Here is a 17,011-nt window from a genome sequence, read left to right on the forward strand (position 1 = left end):
TAACGTCCACCAACTAATACCAGCAGACGTGACGACCCGTTTCACGTCCATTTGAAGGACGGCACGCACATTGATGAATCACCCTGCCTGTGAAACACCGGGATGACTATTTATACCTGAGTCGGGATTCAAACCCAGGCGAGAAAGCTTAGAGCGGAGTTTGCGTTCTTCGAAGCCACGTGCCAGCCCAAAGGCAGTTATATAAAACAGTAATTTTGGAACCCGATTTACGAAAGGTGTTTGAATGTTATACGAACCAAATGTCACAAAACACCAAGACATGCTTGGTGACATTTTTTTTTCAACATATTAATCTATATAATTTGAAGGAAAAAAAATATATGTATATATATATATATATATATATATATATATATATATATATATATATAAAAATATATACATATATATAAATTAAACGTTGGTCTGCCTTGGACAAGTGTGAGAATGCTATCTCTGTCATGTAACGACTTGAACACCCCACATTTCTGATCATATGCAGTATTTGCTCTAATAAATGTATATACAGGGTGTATAATATACATCCATTCTTCCTACTGTGAGACAAACATATTTAATCCAGTGGTTTCCACTTCCAAGGAATTTGTCTGAGAGGACTATTTTGAAATGTTTTCGTGTGTGTGTGTGTGTGTGTGTGTGTGTGTGTGTGTGTGTGTGTGTGTGTGTGTGTGTGTGTGTGTGTGTGTGTGTGTGTGTGTGTGTGTGTGTGTGTGTGTGTGTGTGTGCGCCTGGAGTTGGCTGCCTTAAGATATTGGAGCGTTGACTGGTAGATTTTTGGAAACAGGGGTCACTGCATCAGCTGCACAGCCACACTCACAGTAATGATACAACTACCAGTCCGAGACCTTTTCCAACTTCTCCAGAAAAACAAACTTAGTTACACCTTGACTGAAACATTATTACTTCATTTAGAACGTTTTTTTTCATGTATTTCTCTCCAGGGGAATTTTTGACCGTTTTTACGATGCATGGACACCCCCCCACCCCCACCCTTTCCCTCGAACCTTTTACAAAAATCGTGTTCATGTTTCTAGTTATTTTGGCCATTACTATCCTCCATAACTTGTCACGATTTTGTTTTCTTTGCAAGGATCTTGAAATTGAATTAATTGTTAAATTACTTTGTTGGGCAGTTTGGCTGCAAGATCACCCTTATGCTACGTGACCCTTGGAGGGAGTTCGAGAGGCCTGGTATATCCACTTTATGCAATACATGCTGTATAGTTTCATTTTCCTGTGGACACACATGACTGAACAATGTCCATCAGAAGCTACACTCAGAAACATTTCCAGGACATGAATTACGACAACACTAGTAAAAAAAAAATAAAAATAAAAAAAAAAAGTCCGTCAAAAATGACGGATTGGAATTATTTTATTCAAAATATTCAATGAGGCTGGAAGATATGATGTTTCATCACAAGAAGCGTGATTTTAAAACACATGTACAAATGTTTCATTTCGACGGTACAGCCTCGTGAGCATGTCAAAGTCTGAAGCCTCGGCCTAGCGTCAGGTGTGCTTATAGTATCTTCTTCATTTATGAGACGTCCTATAGACATAAATGAACACTAACTTTACTCTGCACGCCTTACACATCATGTGCAGTATTCATTATTTTTTGTATTTATTGTATTTATTGCGCCTTGTATTTATTATTTTTTTAAAACGCTTCTGTGCACCGCCTTCGATGCCCGGTTGCAAGTCACCGTCTAAAATTCCAATACGAGACGTATTTACTCTTTCATGAAAAATGTTTTTCAAGTTGTTTTTTTATCCTGAAAAACAAACCTAAGTGAACACTGAGTCATGTTGAAAGATTGGCCTTTAGAACCCTTCTTATATCATCCTTATGAAGGGGGACAGACAAATACACACTGTCTTTTATATTGGTAGATATTCCTCATTGGAGAACATTTATACCTTTGTCATCCAATTTAGAGGCTTTACCATCAATTGATCGAGTTATTTTCCAGTTAACTATCTGCTGTATTTTGGAGCGCATGGTCTTTCCCGAGGGGTGTTCAAGAAAAGGGAAATGCTGCTCTTGGGCACTCAACCCCCAGATATTTGTCATGCTTTGTTTTATGAGTTTTCATTTCTTTAATTTAAACGGTGTAAAACCAAGTAGATTTCATCTCTGCTCGGATATCAGTGCGGCTCTTTAAAGGACAAATGAATGTGGCTCCAAAACACTTCTTGGACAGTGGAAACATTATACTGCACAGCAAGGGTTTATGTATAGCCCCGTGGAACTGGCAGCAAACTCTTCGGTCATTCACACGAACAAAAGTAGTTTGAACCACGCTTTGTCTGAAACATGACATGCCCATTAGTTCACAGTCAAATCCTCATGGTAATTGCACTACTGAATGTGCGTCTTGTCAATTTTCGATGAATACCCCATTTTGGTGAATGGCTGCAGAGAGGAACAAGCAGTCGAGTAAGGTGGGGTAACATGCCCTCCCTATAACTACACATCCCTCTGAGTACTTTTGTTCAGTGTAGTAAATATTTTCATTCGAAATTGCTTGCATGCAGTCAGTCAGATAGCCCTTTGGTGTGAATCATGTTCAGGATACTGAACATGTGATGAAGTCATGGGAGGTTATGAGTGGCGGCGGGGTGGGGGGAGTGGAGCGGGTCATATTGCCCCACCATACTCCATACACAGCAGAACTGGACTTCTGAAACTGAATGAGCTGGACAGCATGTTTTCCCACACAGGGATTAGCTGGCTTAGAACATGCACAGAGCAGAACACAGGTTCCATTACATACTCATGGAATTCCATGGACAGGTGATTAAACTAAACTGAAATATGCAGTGAAAGTGCAAGTGCGTGTGCGTGTGCGTGTGCGTGCGTACAGTCAAAAACATTTTTTTTCAAAAAATAAGTGAGGGTTAAAAAAAGAAATTTACATTACATCTGATCTACTTTTAGTAGACATCCCTTTTAACAGCAATAAACTTAATGCAGTCCAAATAACCTTCGGTAACCAAATTGAGCAAGCAATATTTAGAAATCAGATCAGAGGTCCCTCATGACCTCCATTCCATCCATCCATTGGGAGCATACTCGGTGCAGAGCATTGGTGCTGCCGAAGCAGTCTCCTTGGCTATTGGGCACAATCCTGGATGGGTCGCCACTCCAACACAGGATACCAGCAAGCTGGCACTCATTTTGCCGACCTCAGAAGGATGACAGACAGAGTCAACCCCACCTGGTATTAATTCAACAGCTCAGGGGGATTTGAACTCAGGATCTGAGGATCCCAAACCCACTACCCCAACCATTAAGCCAACACCAGGCATTATATGACCTCCATTAATCTCGTCGATTCTGCCTTGCCTCCTCATCTTTGTGTTATTTCATCTAGTCTATCATTTTCCTGAGCTAAACAAACATGCAAGGTTGGGAACCTTGTTATTAAACTTTAATTCAGGAAAAACAAGCAACACAATATGTCAACTTGCCATAACTGCAGAAAAACATCCATGAAACCTTTCAATCTCACCACTAAGTGGAGTCGACTCACCTGGTGTTATTTAACAGCACAACAGGGGCTCAAATTCAAGACCCTAAGATCTTAAGGCAGCCACCTTAACCGTTAAGTCAACACCAGATTTCAATTGATGACATTAACTATTAATCATGTTTGGGAGGAAAAGGAGGGGAGGGGGGTTGCAGTGGGAGTTGCGTGGGTTGTGGAGTGTCGTTACAAGTATATATTTTTGTTTGGTTCCGTGGCAACAAGATAAATTATACTGGATTTTTGCATCTATTGATGAAAGGAGAAGAGTGTGTGTGTGTGTGTGTGTGTGTGTGTGTGTGTGTGTGTGTGTGTGTGTGTGTGTGTGTGTGTGTGTGTGTGTGTGTGTGTGTGTGTTATAACAATGGCCACCATTAACTAATTGTATTAACAGAAAATAATACGAACTCGACTCCTCTCTTCCACAGATATTTCTTGAATTTCCTATATTCTTGTGAGTCTGATTTGCATTCAGGAATACAACAATTATGGCTCACCATTTCGAAATTGACACCATTTCATCGAAATGCTGAAAATTGTTTAAAAGACTATTTGAATTGCACATTTCGCACTAGCAAAGGCAGATTAAAAGTTCCCGGCGAGCTGAACTAAAAAAGGGGAAACACATCCACAGCGCGTGCGCAAAAGGCCTAATTTAGCATTTGTACGTTATTTCAAAAGTCATGTATTGGGAAGCCAAATTATCCTCTTCTTGTCTTGATTTTATTTGCTTGTCCCTTTCACCTTTCGGGGCTTATTTTTCTGTCAGTTAACTCCAGCAAAGCCCAACGACCTGCTTGTACATGTTTTCAGGACCATGACGACCACAGAAGAGCAGTACATGGAGAAGGAACGGAAAAGGCAGGCTCGGATCATTGCACGAGATCTGCATGGCCAAGGTAAGCACTGTTTCCCAGCAAATAGACCGTTTCCACAATGTTTCCACCAATTTCACGTGCAACATCTCATATAGGTTACTCTGCGAACTATATTCAGAATGGTCTCTTTCTCGGTCTTTTGATGATCTATAATTGTCGAACAAAAGGAACTGCCAATGTTTTGTACCTGATATCTGAAACATTATAAACGTTTTTTGTTTTTTTGTTTTAAATCAACACAACACGTTAATTTTATAAATGTGATGTCATATTTTAAATTAAATATCGTGTGAATTTTATGGTCGATTCAAAAGCCAAAAGTGCGTTCCACAATATAAGTGTAACTTGAGGCATCAGTTACATGGTTTGGCTATTTTTATTTTATGTTGTGCAAGTCGGTATTCCCCAAGTTGCAGCCATTCTCAGTTATACACGTGAACACTCCCGGAGGTATCTTAAGAAGAGGTGTTTTTAATTGGACCTATACCTTATGTGTATCAGGACGTGCGCTTGAATTTGTTTTTAAATTAGGGTGTTAAAAACAAAAATGTTTCAATAAACCGTTAAAACTTACTTTGGCATTTACGCTACCAGCTTTAAAAACCTACGTTAATTCTTGACAAGTAAACTGCTTCAAACCAGCGTTTGAACACATGATTATGGACTTGGGGTCTTTCCTCTGCGCTTGTAAAGCGCGTTTCTTCATCTCTCTGCTCATCCAGATGTTACCAGCACAGGTATATTTATATTTATGATATACATTTCAAAAATCACCTAAATATGAATGTGCTGATACGAATATAAAAGGTAGAAATATACTAATATGGTACAAATACGTCGATGCGGATATACCCCAAATGAATATGCTGATACAAACATGCTGATCTGAATATACCGATACGAATAAGCTCGTAGGGATATGTTGGTGAGAATATAGCAGTTCAAATATACTGGCAAGAAAATACGAGGGTGTATATTATGCTGGTACGAATATACTAATGTATGAAGATGCTGATATGAACACTGCATATCAGTCTGAATATGGTAGTACAAAAATATAACGGTACGCCGGTAAGAATGTACCGCAGTACAAAGTAACCGTTACAAATATGCCACCATGAATATACTGGTTTGTGAATATAATAAAACAAACATAGTACTGTAGTACTAATATACTGGTAGGAGATATGGTGATGTAGATATTCCGGTACCGACAAAACGGGACAAGTATATATGTACTGCATGAACATGCCATTACAAACATGCCCATATCACTTGCAATCCAATCCTCCACGGATAGTCCGGCGGAAGGAATTGCATTTGCTGGATATTCTGGTGGATTGCGTCGTACAGGGTGTCCCAGAAATCATTACGGAACGTAAAATAAGGAATTTTATATTAATTTTTTTGTATTGAAAACGTGATCACCGAATTGCATGACTGATGAATTAGTTCATTAATTATTTAACCACTCATATTGCGGTACTTGTTCACAACAGGCGAATCTTAATTTTTTTTTAAATAATTTTTAACGTTCCGTAGTAAATTCTGCGACACCCTGTATAATTGCATCTCCCATGGACTGGATTGTTAAACTTACGAAAAATGTAAGATATTTTATTCTTTACATATTTTCATTGCAGTACAGCACATATATTTCTGGAATACATATACAGTATTTCCACTCAATTAATTCATTTTGTTGTTAAAATATGCAATAAGCCTTACTTTTCCATGAGCCTCGTTCCTGCAGAAAAAAAAACAACAACCTTGTTTGAGATTCCATTCCCCCATGATGGAATTTTAAAGGCTATCTTCCTTTGTTACATTCCTTGATCCAAATTGAGATGAATTTTTTTTTTGCAAAGTTCAAACTCATTGGCCCCATAAAAAGACATTTCTAGAAAGTCCTGTGTCCATAATATCAAATTAAAACAAGAACTCAAGCGAATATTGAAGGGATATGAAAATATCGAAAAGATGGAAAACCTTGATGAGCTGGAAAATAGACACAATTACGTCTACAATTACAGAACACTTCTGTTCGAAAATATGTTACTGATGCAAAGCATCATTTTAAATCGCCATTCACCATGAATGAAACTAGAACGGCACTCGGTGGAGCGCCTACCTCCACCAGGCTGAACAGTTTACTGGCTGTGGGATACACATTTTGTATCCCACTGACAGGCCGGATGTGCACCCGAAACTTATATAAAATCTAATCAGCTTGTTCTTGTCACATACCCAAATCATCCACCAAGTGTCCTCAGAATCCATCCATGACATTTTGTAACATCATGCTTTACATGATACAGTGTATCGTTTTTGGCCCCATCTCTCAATGGTGAAGAATCACTTGTAAGATTTAAGAAAACAAAATTCGAATCTGGATCCGGATCCAGATCTTCACCAAAATAGTCAATTCTTTCTCGTCACACACTCAACTTGTCAACAAAATTTTGTCTGAATCCGTCCACAACTTTTTGAGATATTGCACTATATATCGTTTTTGGCTCCATCTCTCAATGGTGAAGAATCACTTTAAAACTCCAGTATCTGGATCCGGATCTTCACCAAAATCTAACAATTCGGCCTTGTCACACACATTTGTCACACACTGTCATCCAAAATTACACCGAATCTGTCCATAAAACTTTTTGAGATATCCTGCTCACAGAAAGACAGAGAAAGACAGACAGACAAGTCGAAAAACAGATGGGGAAAGACATAACCTTCGTCCACCTTATCGCATACACAAGCCAAGTTACCCAGATGTTTGCCATGGCAACATAATTCAGCCAATCACTGCCGTGATCAAATCAGGTTGAGATAACGTCATGAGGAATAGACATCTGCAACATGAACGCCAAATGTTCAACGGTTTTTGAAATACCGCGGACACAAAAGTACATAGACGGGTGATCGATCCGTCCAACGAAGCTCACTTTAATGTCCCCCATCTCTGACCTTGTCGGAGGTGCAGGAGACAATAAAGGCAGCACACACTCTCTTTGTGCTCTTTTGTTTTGCCATGCATGTCAGATCAACTGTTGATCAGATAGAATAATGCAGAGAAGTCCCATGAGCCTGGGTTATTCATCCCCTCCCTCCTTTTTATGATTATCATTTCCCCCATTTCCACGATTTCTGGAAGCCCACGCCATAATGAGAGCCTGTTTCATTGGCCCGGAATTGACATGGAACTCTTTGGAAACACGGATGAAAATGCCATGAAAATGAGGCCCAGACATGCTATGGCCGGCAATATAAAACTCTGCGCAAGGACGGCTGTAAAAGTGCGTGCCACAGGGGATGGGCAGAGGTTGGGGGGTGTAATCAGCCTGTGGGTGTTTTAGGAAGATAAGGGCAGCGCAAATTCTGACATGACCAGTTGGTGGCTCATTGTATCGGGGTGGAGTGAACGTTCAAGACACCGGAACCGCACAGGAGGAGTGAAGCAATCACCCTTCTCAGTACATGCCAGCTCAGCTGTGAGGCCCACGATCAAATGTGCCTCACTGGGTTCCATCCTCTACTGCTGTCCGAGTTAACAGCAACGAGACATGATGCCACCTCTCCTCCCCCTGCCCCCAAATATCTCCCAATTGCTTTATGTTCGACAGCATGAAGGTTACTTTTTTATTTGCTTTATCATTCTGGCAATATCCTTTGTTGCGCAGGCTCTCAACTATAGTATGGTGTCTATAAATGGCCAAGTACTGGTACATGTTCTGTATTATCTTGTTAGTGCTCCGTGTAGCAATTTATGAATTATAACTTCTGCCACTGAACCACTTCCTGTCTGTTTTGTGGACTGGTTCGGTGTGTGACAAGGATGAACTGATCAGAGTTTTATGAAGATCCGGATCCAGATCCGACTACTAGAATTTATAAAGTGATTCTTCACCATTGAGAGATAGGACCAAAAACGATACACAACACTAGATCTCAAAAAGTTGTGGACGGATTCGGATTAAACTTGGTGGACAGGTTTGTTGTATGACAAGGAAGAAATTATTCAATTTTGATGAAGATCCGAATCCAGATCCGAATCTGATAATTATTTAAGCGATTCTTCATGGATCAGGCGTGGATCAGGCATTTCATGGCGGAGGTATGCGCTCGACCGAGTGCCCTTCTAGTTTTCAAAGTGATTGTTCACCCTTGAGAGATAGGGTCAAAAACGATATTGTACTATATGGCATGATATTTCAAAAATGTATTGTATGAGATATGTTCGCATGGATCAGGCATTACGTGGCGGAGGTATGCGCTCCACCGAGTGCCCTTTAAGTTATGATGCTTGTGCTTGGATTTCTATTGTTTTTTTCTCATTACTAATGCATGCCTGTAGGTGCAAACAAAAAAAAAACTTTCAAACCGCATGCCAGAAACAACTACACAGGCCATTCCTTCGCTCTCACGTGCCCGTACGTGCGTGGCCGTACATGCAAAAAAAAACAAACAAAAAAAAACTTTCCAACTGCGTGCCAGAAACAGCAACCACACAGGCCGTTCCTTCGCTCTCGTAAACGACAACTGGATTGGGGCATTGTGTTTATCTATAAATGCGCATAAGAAATCGAGAAATTATTAGAATACAGTAAGTCATCACTATGTGGAAGTAGTGCGTGCCCATATGGAGTGTTCACATGCAATCCACAAATTATCACTTGCATTGATTTTGCCTTTTATCGCAAGGAAAAACACAAAGAGAAGAGGAAAGAGGAGAAAAAAAAAAAACATTCAAAAAATAATTTACTTCCTGCTTCGGATCATACCAGCACTCTGATGTTACCCAAATTTATGCACCATTTAACATGAAAACGATCATAACTTGGGGCATTGTGTTTATCTATAAATGCGCATAAGAAATCGAGAAATTATTAGAATACACGAAGTCATCACTCTCTGGAAGCCCGTACGTTGTAACCCGTAATGGGAACGCGCTCTTTCCCCATCGGCCACGCCCACGCAGCAATGTGTCTTGTCATTGGTTTCGTAAATAAATGGGCATAACTTGGGAAGCACTTGTCCGATTAATATCAAACCTTGAAAAGGCACATCCTCAGGTCCCCAGCAATATACCTGGCAAGTTTCAATTAGATCGGACTAGTGGTTGTCGAGAAATGGCGGTCTCACACACACACACACACACACACACACACACACACACACACACACACACACACACACACACACACATTGCTGGAATTATAAATAGATGAATAAAACTGTCTGTCCATTTAATTGTTAGCATAGGGTAGTTTTCTCTCGTCCCATAATTCTGCTAAGTGAAATCTGAAAGTTATTTGGGAGTAAAGTACTGTATTCCTGCACAGGATTTCAATTTGATCAATCATTAATTCCACTATTCCAAGGTCACATTACATGTATACAGGGTGGTGTGAATGACAAATTTGCACACTCCTCACATGTAGAGGTGAATATAATTCATCGGTCAATAAGACCTTCTTCCAGTTTTCAGTAGTCCACTGGCGGTGCTTCATGGCCCAGACAAGCCTCTTTTTCTTACTTTGCCATCTCAGCAATGGCTTTCTTTCTGCCACTTGACCTGTCAAACCTGCAGCTCAAAGTTTTCTCTTCACAGTTGAAACTGAGACTTCCTTACTTCGACCAGTGTTAATCTGTGCTTGAAGCTGCTGTCCTGTGAGCCGCCTATCACACAAGCTGTTGACTCTCAGAAACTTGTCTTCTGATTGTGTTGTGGCTTTGGGTCTGTCTGACCTCTTCCTGTCAGAGCTTCCTCCAGTTTCCAAGTACCTTTTGATGGTGTAGGAAACTGTACTCACTGACACCTTAGCTTCTTTGCGATTTCTCGAAAGGAAAGACCTACACTTTGAAGGGTTATAATGGTCTGTCTGTCTTCCTTTGTTAATTGTCTTTTTCTTGCCATTATGATAGCAATATACTACTTCCTGCAGTGCAATATTGTCCAAATAATGCTTCAGAGGGTGAAGTAACACATTCTGTTCCAACACTGCTTTTATACAGACAGAGGGTTTGTAACTAAACAAAAGTTGGGACACCTGTAGGAATTGTTTGCATCAACTTTCAAGGCTTAATTTACTTCCATTGCTGCAGAACAGCTGCAGTTACAAACCCATTACTTGTTCCCTGAAAAGGACCTTTTTTAACAACTCTGAAATTTACATTATTTTTCAGTTTTTGGTGACCTAAACTTTTTCTTTTAAACCTAAACCGAAACCTTTGGCAGTTTACCGCTTAGCTTTGTACCATTTCAGGTTATTCACTGGACTTGAACTGCTTAAATTTCAGTAAAAACTGGAAAAATGGCCGTGTTCTAAAACTTTCGACCGGTCGTATATATATACTTGTAAAAGGGTGTGTGTGTGTGTGTGTGTGTGTGTGTGTGTGTGTGTGTGTGTGTGTGTGTGTGTGTGTGTGTGTGTGTGTGTGTGTGTGTGTGTGTGTATAAACTGTCACCATAATGGCATTTGGCACCTGTGTGTGTGTTATTCGTTATTGGTCATTGGTTGATATCTCCATATGCAGATTTCAGAAAGGGGAATGGAGCCCTCTGAGGTCTCAAAGTATCCACCTCCGTGTGTGTGTGTGTGTGTGTGTGTGTGTGTGTGTGTGTGTGTGTGTGTGTGTGTGTGTGTGTGTGTGTGTTGTTGGTTGTTAGCTGGCTCCACATATGGGTGGGTTTCAGGAGTTGAAACATAGACCGACCACATCTCAAAGTTTCCACCTCCGTGTGTGTGTGTGTGTGTAGTTGATTGGTATAGAATGTGGAATGGAGCCCTCCCAGGTCTCAAATAATATGTGTTGTGTGTGTGTGTGTGTGTGTGTGTGTGTGTGTGTGTGTGTGTGTGTGTGTGTGTGTGTGTGTGTGTGTGTGTGTGTGTGATTGGTATCTTCATAAGTGGGTTTCAGAATGTGGAATGGAGTCTTCCCAGGGCGGGCTCAAAGTATCCACCTTTACTTCAGTAAGGCCTGGGTCACATTTGCCATGGCGGCCGTGAGTTCTCCAACATCTGCGGCCACCAGCAATTCTACAGCGGCCGCAGTATTTCCACAGTCACACAATGTAGCAGTCACATATGTTTTTATTTTTCGGGGAGCCGCACGGCGTGTTTATAAATTGTGGCGACCAAAACGTAGGGGTGCTGTACGGTCTTTGATTTGATGTCGCACGGTGACCTTATGGTGTCCCTGCGGCGGCAATATAATTTTCAAGGCAGATGCAAGGGGACCTCAAGGGGACCTCAAGGTGCCCGCAAGGTGCCCGCAGGGGGGCCTCAGGCGAACGTGTGGCCAGACGGACGGCAACGAGTGGGTATATATACCAGTCCTTTTTTTTACTGAAATAAAAATATAACAGTTCATATAACTGAATATACTATAACTATAATATACCGTGGTCCCCCAGAATCCGAACGGCTAAGCTGTTTGAACAAATTGGAATCCGAACAATTTTATCGAGAAAGTTTGGCCCTAAAAACCCAATACATTTTTAAAAACCGAACAAAACGTGGCGTTCATGTTTGTTCACGTGTCTCCCCCACCTGTTCGACCTGCATCTTCGCGCTTTGTTCATTCAGTTCGTCGGTGGAAGTACTCAGTCACATTTTCTCTATGGCGAGGATAAGGCGGCCGTACGCCCTTTGAATTGACTTAAAAGTGCGGCAGCCGCAGAGAAACTGAGGTGGCCTCAGGGTGGCCCTAAGCCGTTTCGCTATATTTTACAGGCTGTAGGGGCGCCGTGGAATAATAACTGCGGGGTTATAACTTTTTTCATTTCTACGCTCGCCGTAGCAATTCGACAAAGCCAAGCTATGACGTAGATGTGTTCCACCTTAAACATGGGGAATTTCAGTTTAAAGTGTCTTGAAAGTGGGTTTTCTTTGGGTCCACGAACAGATTAATTCACTTTCCATTATTTCTTATTGGGGAAAATATTTTTTGAATCCGAACTTTTTGCAATCCGAACAGCCTCCTGGAACAAATTAAATTCGGATTCTGGGGGCACCACTGTGTATAGGCAAACAACTATACTCCGATCTCTATCGGTAGCGCACAGTCGATGCAGACTGCCACGGAGGCCGTACGTAGGTGCACGGTGGGCGTAGGGGAACCGTGCGTCGACCTTGCGTTGCCCACAGGTAGTCACACAGACCGCAAGGCCACCGTACGGCGACTGTGTAAATAGTGCGGCCGCCGTAATTTTTTGGGGGTTGGGAAAATTCATTTTTCATCGAGAAGAGCTTACGGCAGCCGCACGGAAAACGCAAGCCCACCGTACGCCCTATGTACGGTCGACGTGGAACACATCTACGTCATAGCTTGGCTTGTCTAATTGCTACGGCGAGCGTAGAAATGAAAAAAAGTTATAACTCCGCGATTTCATTCCACGGCGACCCTACGGCCTGTAAAATATAGCCAAACGGAGTAGGGCCTCCCTGAGGCCACCCCAGTTTCTCTGCAGCCACCGCACGTTTATGTCAATTCAGAGGGCGTACGGCCGCCTTATCCTCGCCGTAGAGCAAATGTGACTGAGGCCCAAGGGATCACGATTCATGGATCAAGCTGTGAAATTTTCTGTTCTCAAAGTTTTGTGCCGAGGGCTCTCTTCAGGATAGTCGCTGAACCCCGGACAGCTTCCAACTGTAGTTCGTTTGTAATAATATTCACAGGGATGGTTTTTAATATATATGTGAGGTTCTTTGATATCATTCCTGTCGCTCCAACTATCATTGGAACAACTTTGGGATTCTTCAGCTTCCATGATCTTTTCACTTCATTCTTGAGGTCTTGGTATTTGGTCATTTTCTTGATTTCTGCATTGTTTATTCCAAAATCATTGGTATTAACACCTCACTTAGAAATGCCTTCTTCTCTCTATTTTGTACCTAAGTATTATATCTGGTCGCAACGCTGCATTTTGAATGTTCACGCTCGATGGGACCATTTGGCCGTACGTATGCTTTTGGTTAATGTTCCCACAAATTTTCTAGAACTGGGATATCAAAGTTTTTGCAGATGTGCCTGTGGTGAACATTACAAACTCTGTTGTGTGTACAGCGATTCTGACATGGGAATTTTGTTTATATTTGTGTTTGGTCATTAAGCAAAACATATCACTCTCTTTGCTCACGCCACCTTCACCAATCTCATTTTCTTTTTCTTCCTCCCCCTCCCCCGACTCTATCTGCCCCCTCCTCGCTCCCCCCCCCCTCAGAATTAAATGCAGCACTCTGCTCCCACACCTATGTTGCTCCCTCTGTCTGTCTGTCTGTCTCCCTCTCTCTCTCGCACCCCTCCCTCCAGCAGTGTACAGCAACGTTTCGTGCTTCTTCACCCTCCCAGTGCTACCCTCCCTCCTCTCCCTGCCTTTCTCTTTCTCCACCCCTCCCCTTCACACCATCAGCGAAGCGACAGGTTGTATTTGCCAGTATGTATGTACATATATATGTGCATATATATTCTGTTGCGGATCCGGCGTCGGAGCGAGATGACCACGAGGGGTGGGGCGGGGGAGCTACCTCGGGTTCCCATCAGACTCTCCGGAATCACAGGCCATCACACACGGATGACTCTGTGACGCTGCGGGTTGCTAGTTGACCGTGAACGCCAATAATTCAACCACGTGACTTGCAGTCCTCCATCTAATGGAACCAGTTTCCTAAAATTGTCACGTGACCTAATTACCGGGGGACACACCTTGTTCAAACCGGATCACCTTTCCGGATCAGATGCAGCCGAGCGTAACTGTCAAGTACGTACCAGCTGGAAAAACAGATCCTTGGGGGATAACATCCCAGCAAGGCTAAAATACAGACCATGCTGGACCAATGAAGGAAAAGACGAAAATGAGCTGCGAACATTTCTAAACACAAAGTATTTATTTACAGTCAGCCGAGGAAAAGTATGTTGCGCAGTGAATTGGGTTTATTATTATGTACATTGTACAGCAGGGAGAGCAAGGAATTTGTGGGGTGCGACAAAAGGCAAGCAATTTACAAAAGCGGACACAGAGTAGACTTATTCCATTATATTTTCCACAATCTTAACTTATCCTATGACAAGCGCCATCAGACACACACACACACACGATGAGGATTAGTTAGCCAGAAGGAAGAAGAGCAGATGAGAACAAATGGCCTCTCGATACCTGGCGCGGTCAGCCGACCAACGCAACCCGGTATGCTTTGAGGGACGCTCCACTTGAGCGATCCCACCTTAAGGGTCGTCACTTTATCTCCTGCTTGATCACTTTGCCGGGGCTCGTGGAAACGTGTGCTCCGCAGTGGTCCAGAAGAAGGTCTATCATACACCAACCCTGAGTGCAGATGCAGCGACAGGCAGACAACGAGGTGAAGTGAAAAGAGGGCAAAGCAGAGAGGCGGATAGGTGGGCGAGGAAGACGGAGAAGTGGACGAGGCAGGCAGAGAATTGGATGAGGCAGGCAGGCAGACGAAGTGCAGAGAGAGCGGACAGCTTCGCGATCCGCCTTTTCTAAGCCCTGGGCGAAGGGTGGGGTGACAACCCGAAGCGATGCACCGTCGTCCGAATCGTGCTCTACTATTGGATCCTGACCCTGCCCTGCCAGGCTCCTGGGGCCAGAAGCACTCATTCACACATCCGGCGCGATATGACCCAAAGCCTCGCACCGCCCCGCAACCCCCCCCCCCCACCCACCCACCAAGACCCCTGTCCTGTCATGTTCTGGTGACTGGCTGAGGGTCGTGTTGGTCCCACGCGCCCATTCGGAGCGTCCCTGGCAAGACGCGGTCTGAGCCGTGCAGCACTCCTTGACTTGTTTGCGAACCGTATCAATGCGGTGATGCAAAGAGGGGCGTGATGATTTTTCCCGTGTGCGGGAGGTAGTGGTGGTCGAGGTGGTGAGCCTTTGGTGAGCGAAGGTTGAGCAAGGTGAGATGCCATTGTAAATTGGCACGCAGATTTGAATGAAAGGGCACGCTATGCACGTGATTGTTCATGCACGTTCCTGCATACGCTATGCACGTATGCACAAATTCTCTCCTAGGGATGCACGGGTGTCTGTTATCGTGCATGTGTGCTTGTTTTGATTTGTATCATGGAAAAAAGGAAAGGGTTGGATGGAAATCAGGATTGAAAAGAAGATATAGATATAATTATTAGACCCAGCTATTGGACACACAATGCACATCGTCCCGTTAACCTATTAGGCATGAGGGGAAGGTCTGACTGCACGAAGACCAACGAAATAACTGCTTGGGGATTACTGCATGTTTGGTGCTATTGCCTTGGAGGCATGCAGCTTTACAAAACCGCAATACATATACACACACTCCACCAGTCAAAGGTTTTAGAACACCCCCGTTTGTCCAGTTTTTACTGAAATTTAAGCAGTTCAAGTCCAGTGAATAACCTGGAATGGTACAAAGCTAAGCGGTAAACTGCCAGAGGTTAAAAAAAAAAATTAAAAAAAAATTGTCACCAAAAAATGAAAAATTAATGTAATTTCAGAGTTGTTAAAAAAGGCCCTTTTCAGGGAACAAGTAATGGGTTTGCAACTGCAGCTGTTCTGCAGCAATGGAAGTAAATTAAGCCTTGAAAGTTGATGCAAACAATTCCAACAGGTGTCCAAACTTTTGTTGATTAGTTATAGTCCAGGAGCCAACCGATCAAAATAAAAAAAAAATTGCCCGGCCTGCTATAAAATTTTTGTGTTGATTTTCATAAAGAGACACCCTTTGAGTATATGAAAACCAATGTTGGCAATGGTGAAACTCTTGCGCAACAACACAGTCAACACTTATGCGAGCCCCCTCTGATAACAAAATGTTGGCAAAAGCGAAGATGTAGGATGGGGGTAGGGGTAATTCATATTGTCCTAAAATCATAACCACTAAACCTCTATACACAAATGACCCCTCATATTAAAGAGGAGTTCATTTCCTATATCACAATTGGTGATTTAACCTACCTACAATTGACAAGGTTATATGTCAAACAACAAAAGATTTATGCAACTCAGAAATGCTTGACTATCAATGGGGTCAGGAACAAGAACATACTTTTACATGCCATGGTTTTAAGGAAGATAAAATTAGAAATGGATTAACACAATATTGTGACATGAAACATCCTCTTCAGAGGAAGAGTCACTCTCTGAAACAACTCCACCACATGAACCTCTCTGACGAAGGCATATGCATGTCACTCAGCAAGGCACAGCAGCCTTTTTGCATGAACATCGTTTCAGACATTTGGATAATTTGCACATGCAAGACACCGTTTTGTCTATGTTTGGCTTGGCTGGCTTAGACATGAGAATTGGGACCAGTTTTCCATTGATAAGGGTTCTGCCAAATGTTGTGGCTGGGGGAAGTGCTCGGTCACTGAGATGTGCACGTCTATACAGAAGCAATTGATACAATGCTCTTAAAACAAGGAAGTAAAACGCATCTTCTGTTGCTGGCAGTGACCTAAGGTCTAATTTTGAAGAGACAAACATATGCTGCCTGAGGGTATCCAAACAGCTGAACCCTTTTTGGCCATGCAGAGCAGTCCAGTATACTCTGGCCTCATCAATGACACATT

At 42.5% G+C, this 17,011-nt stretch overlaps 1 protein-coding gene across 1 annotated transcript in view; it reads left to right on the forward strand.

Moving 5' to 3' along the window:
• LOC147018847 (myozenin-2-like) overlaps nt 1-17,011 on the forward strand; it is a 98,290-nt gene that overhangs the window by 1,234 nt on the left and 80,045 nt on the right. Inside the window, exon 2 of the mRNA XM_085898925.1 lies at nt 4,368-4,453. Coding sequence (XP_085755051.1) covers nt 4,368-4,453 — 86 coding nt within the window. The remainder of the gene's footprint in view (nt 1-4,367; nt 4,454-17,011) is intronic.

Source organism: Eptatretus burgeri, chromosome 10 (genome assembly GCF_056783735.1).
Source record: "Eptatretus burgeri isolate ZD-2024b chromosome 10, Ebu_testis_v1, whole genome shotgun sequence".
Taxonomy (NCBI): Eukaryota; Metazoa; Chordata; class Myxini; order Myxiniformes; family Myxinidae; genus Eptatretus; species Eptatretus burgeri.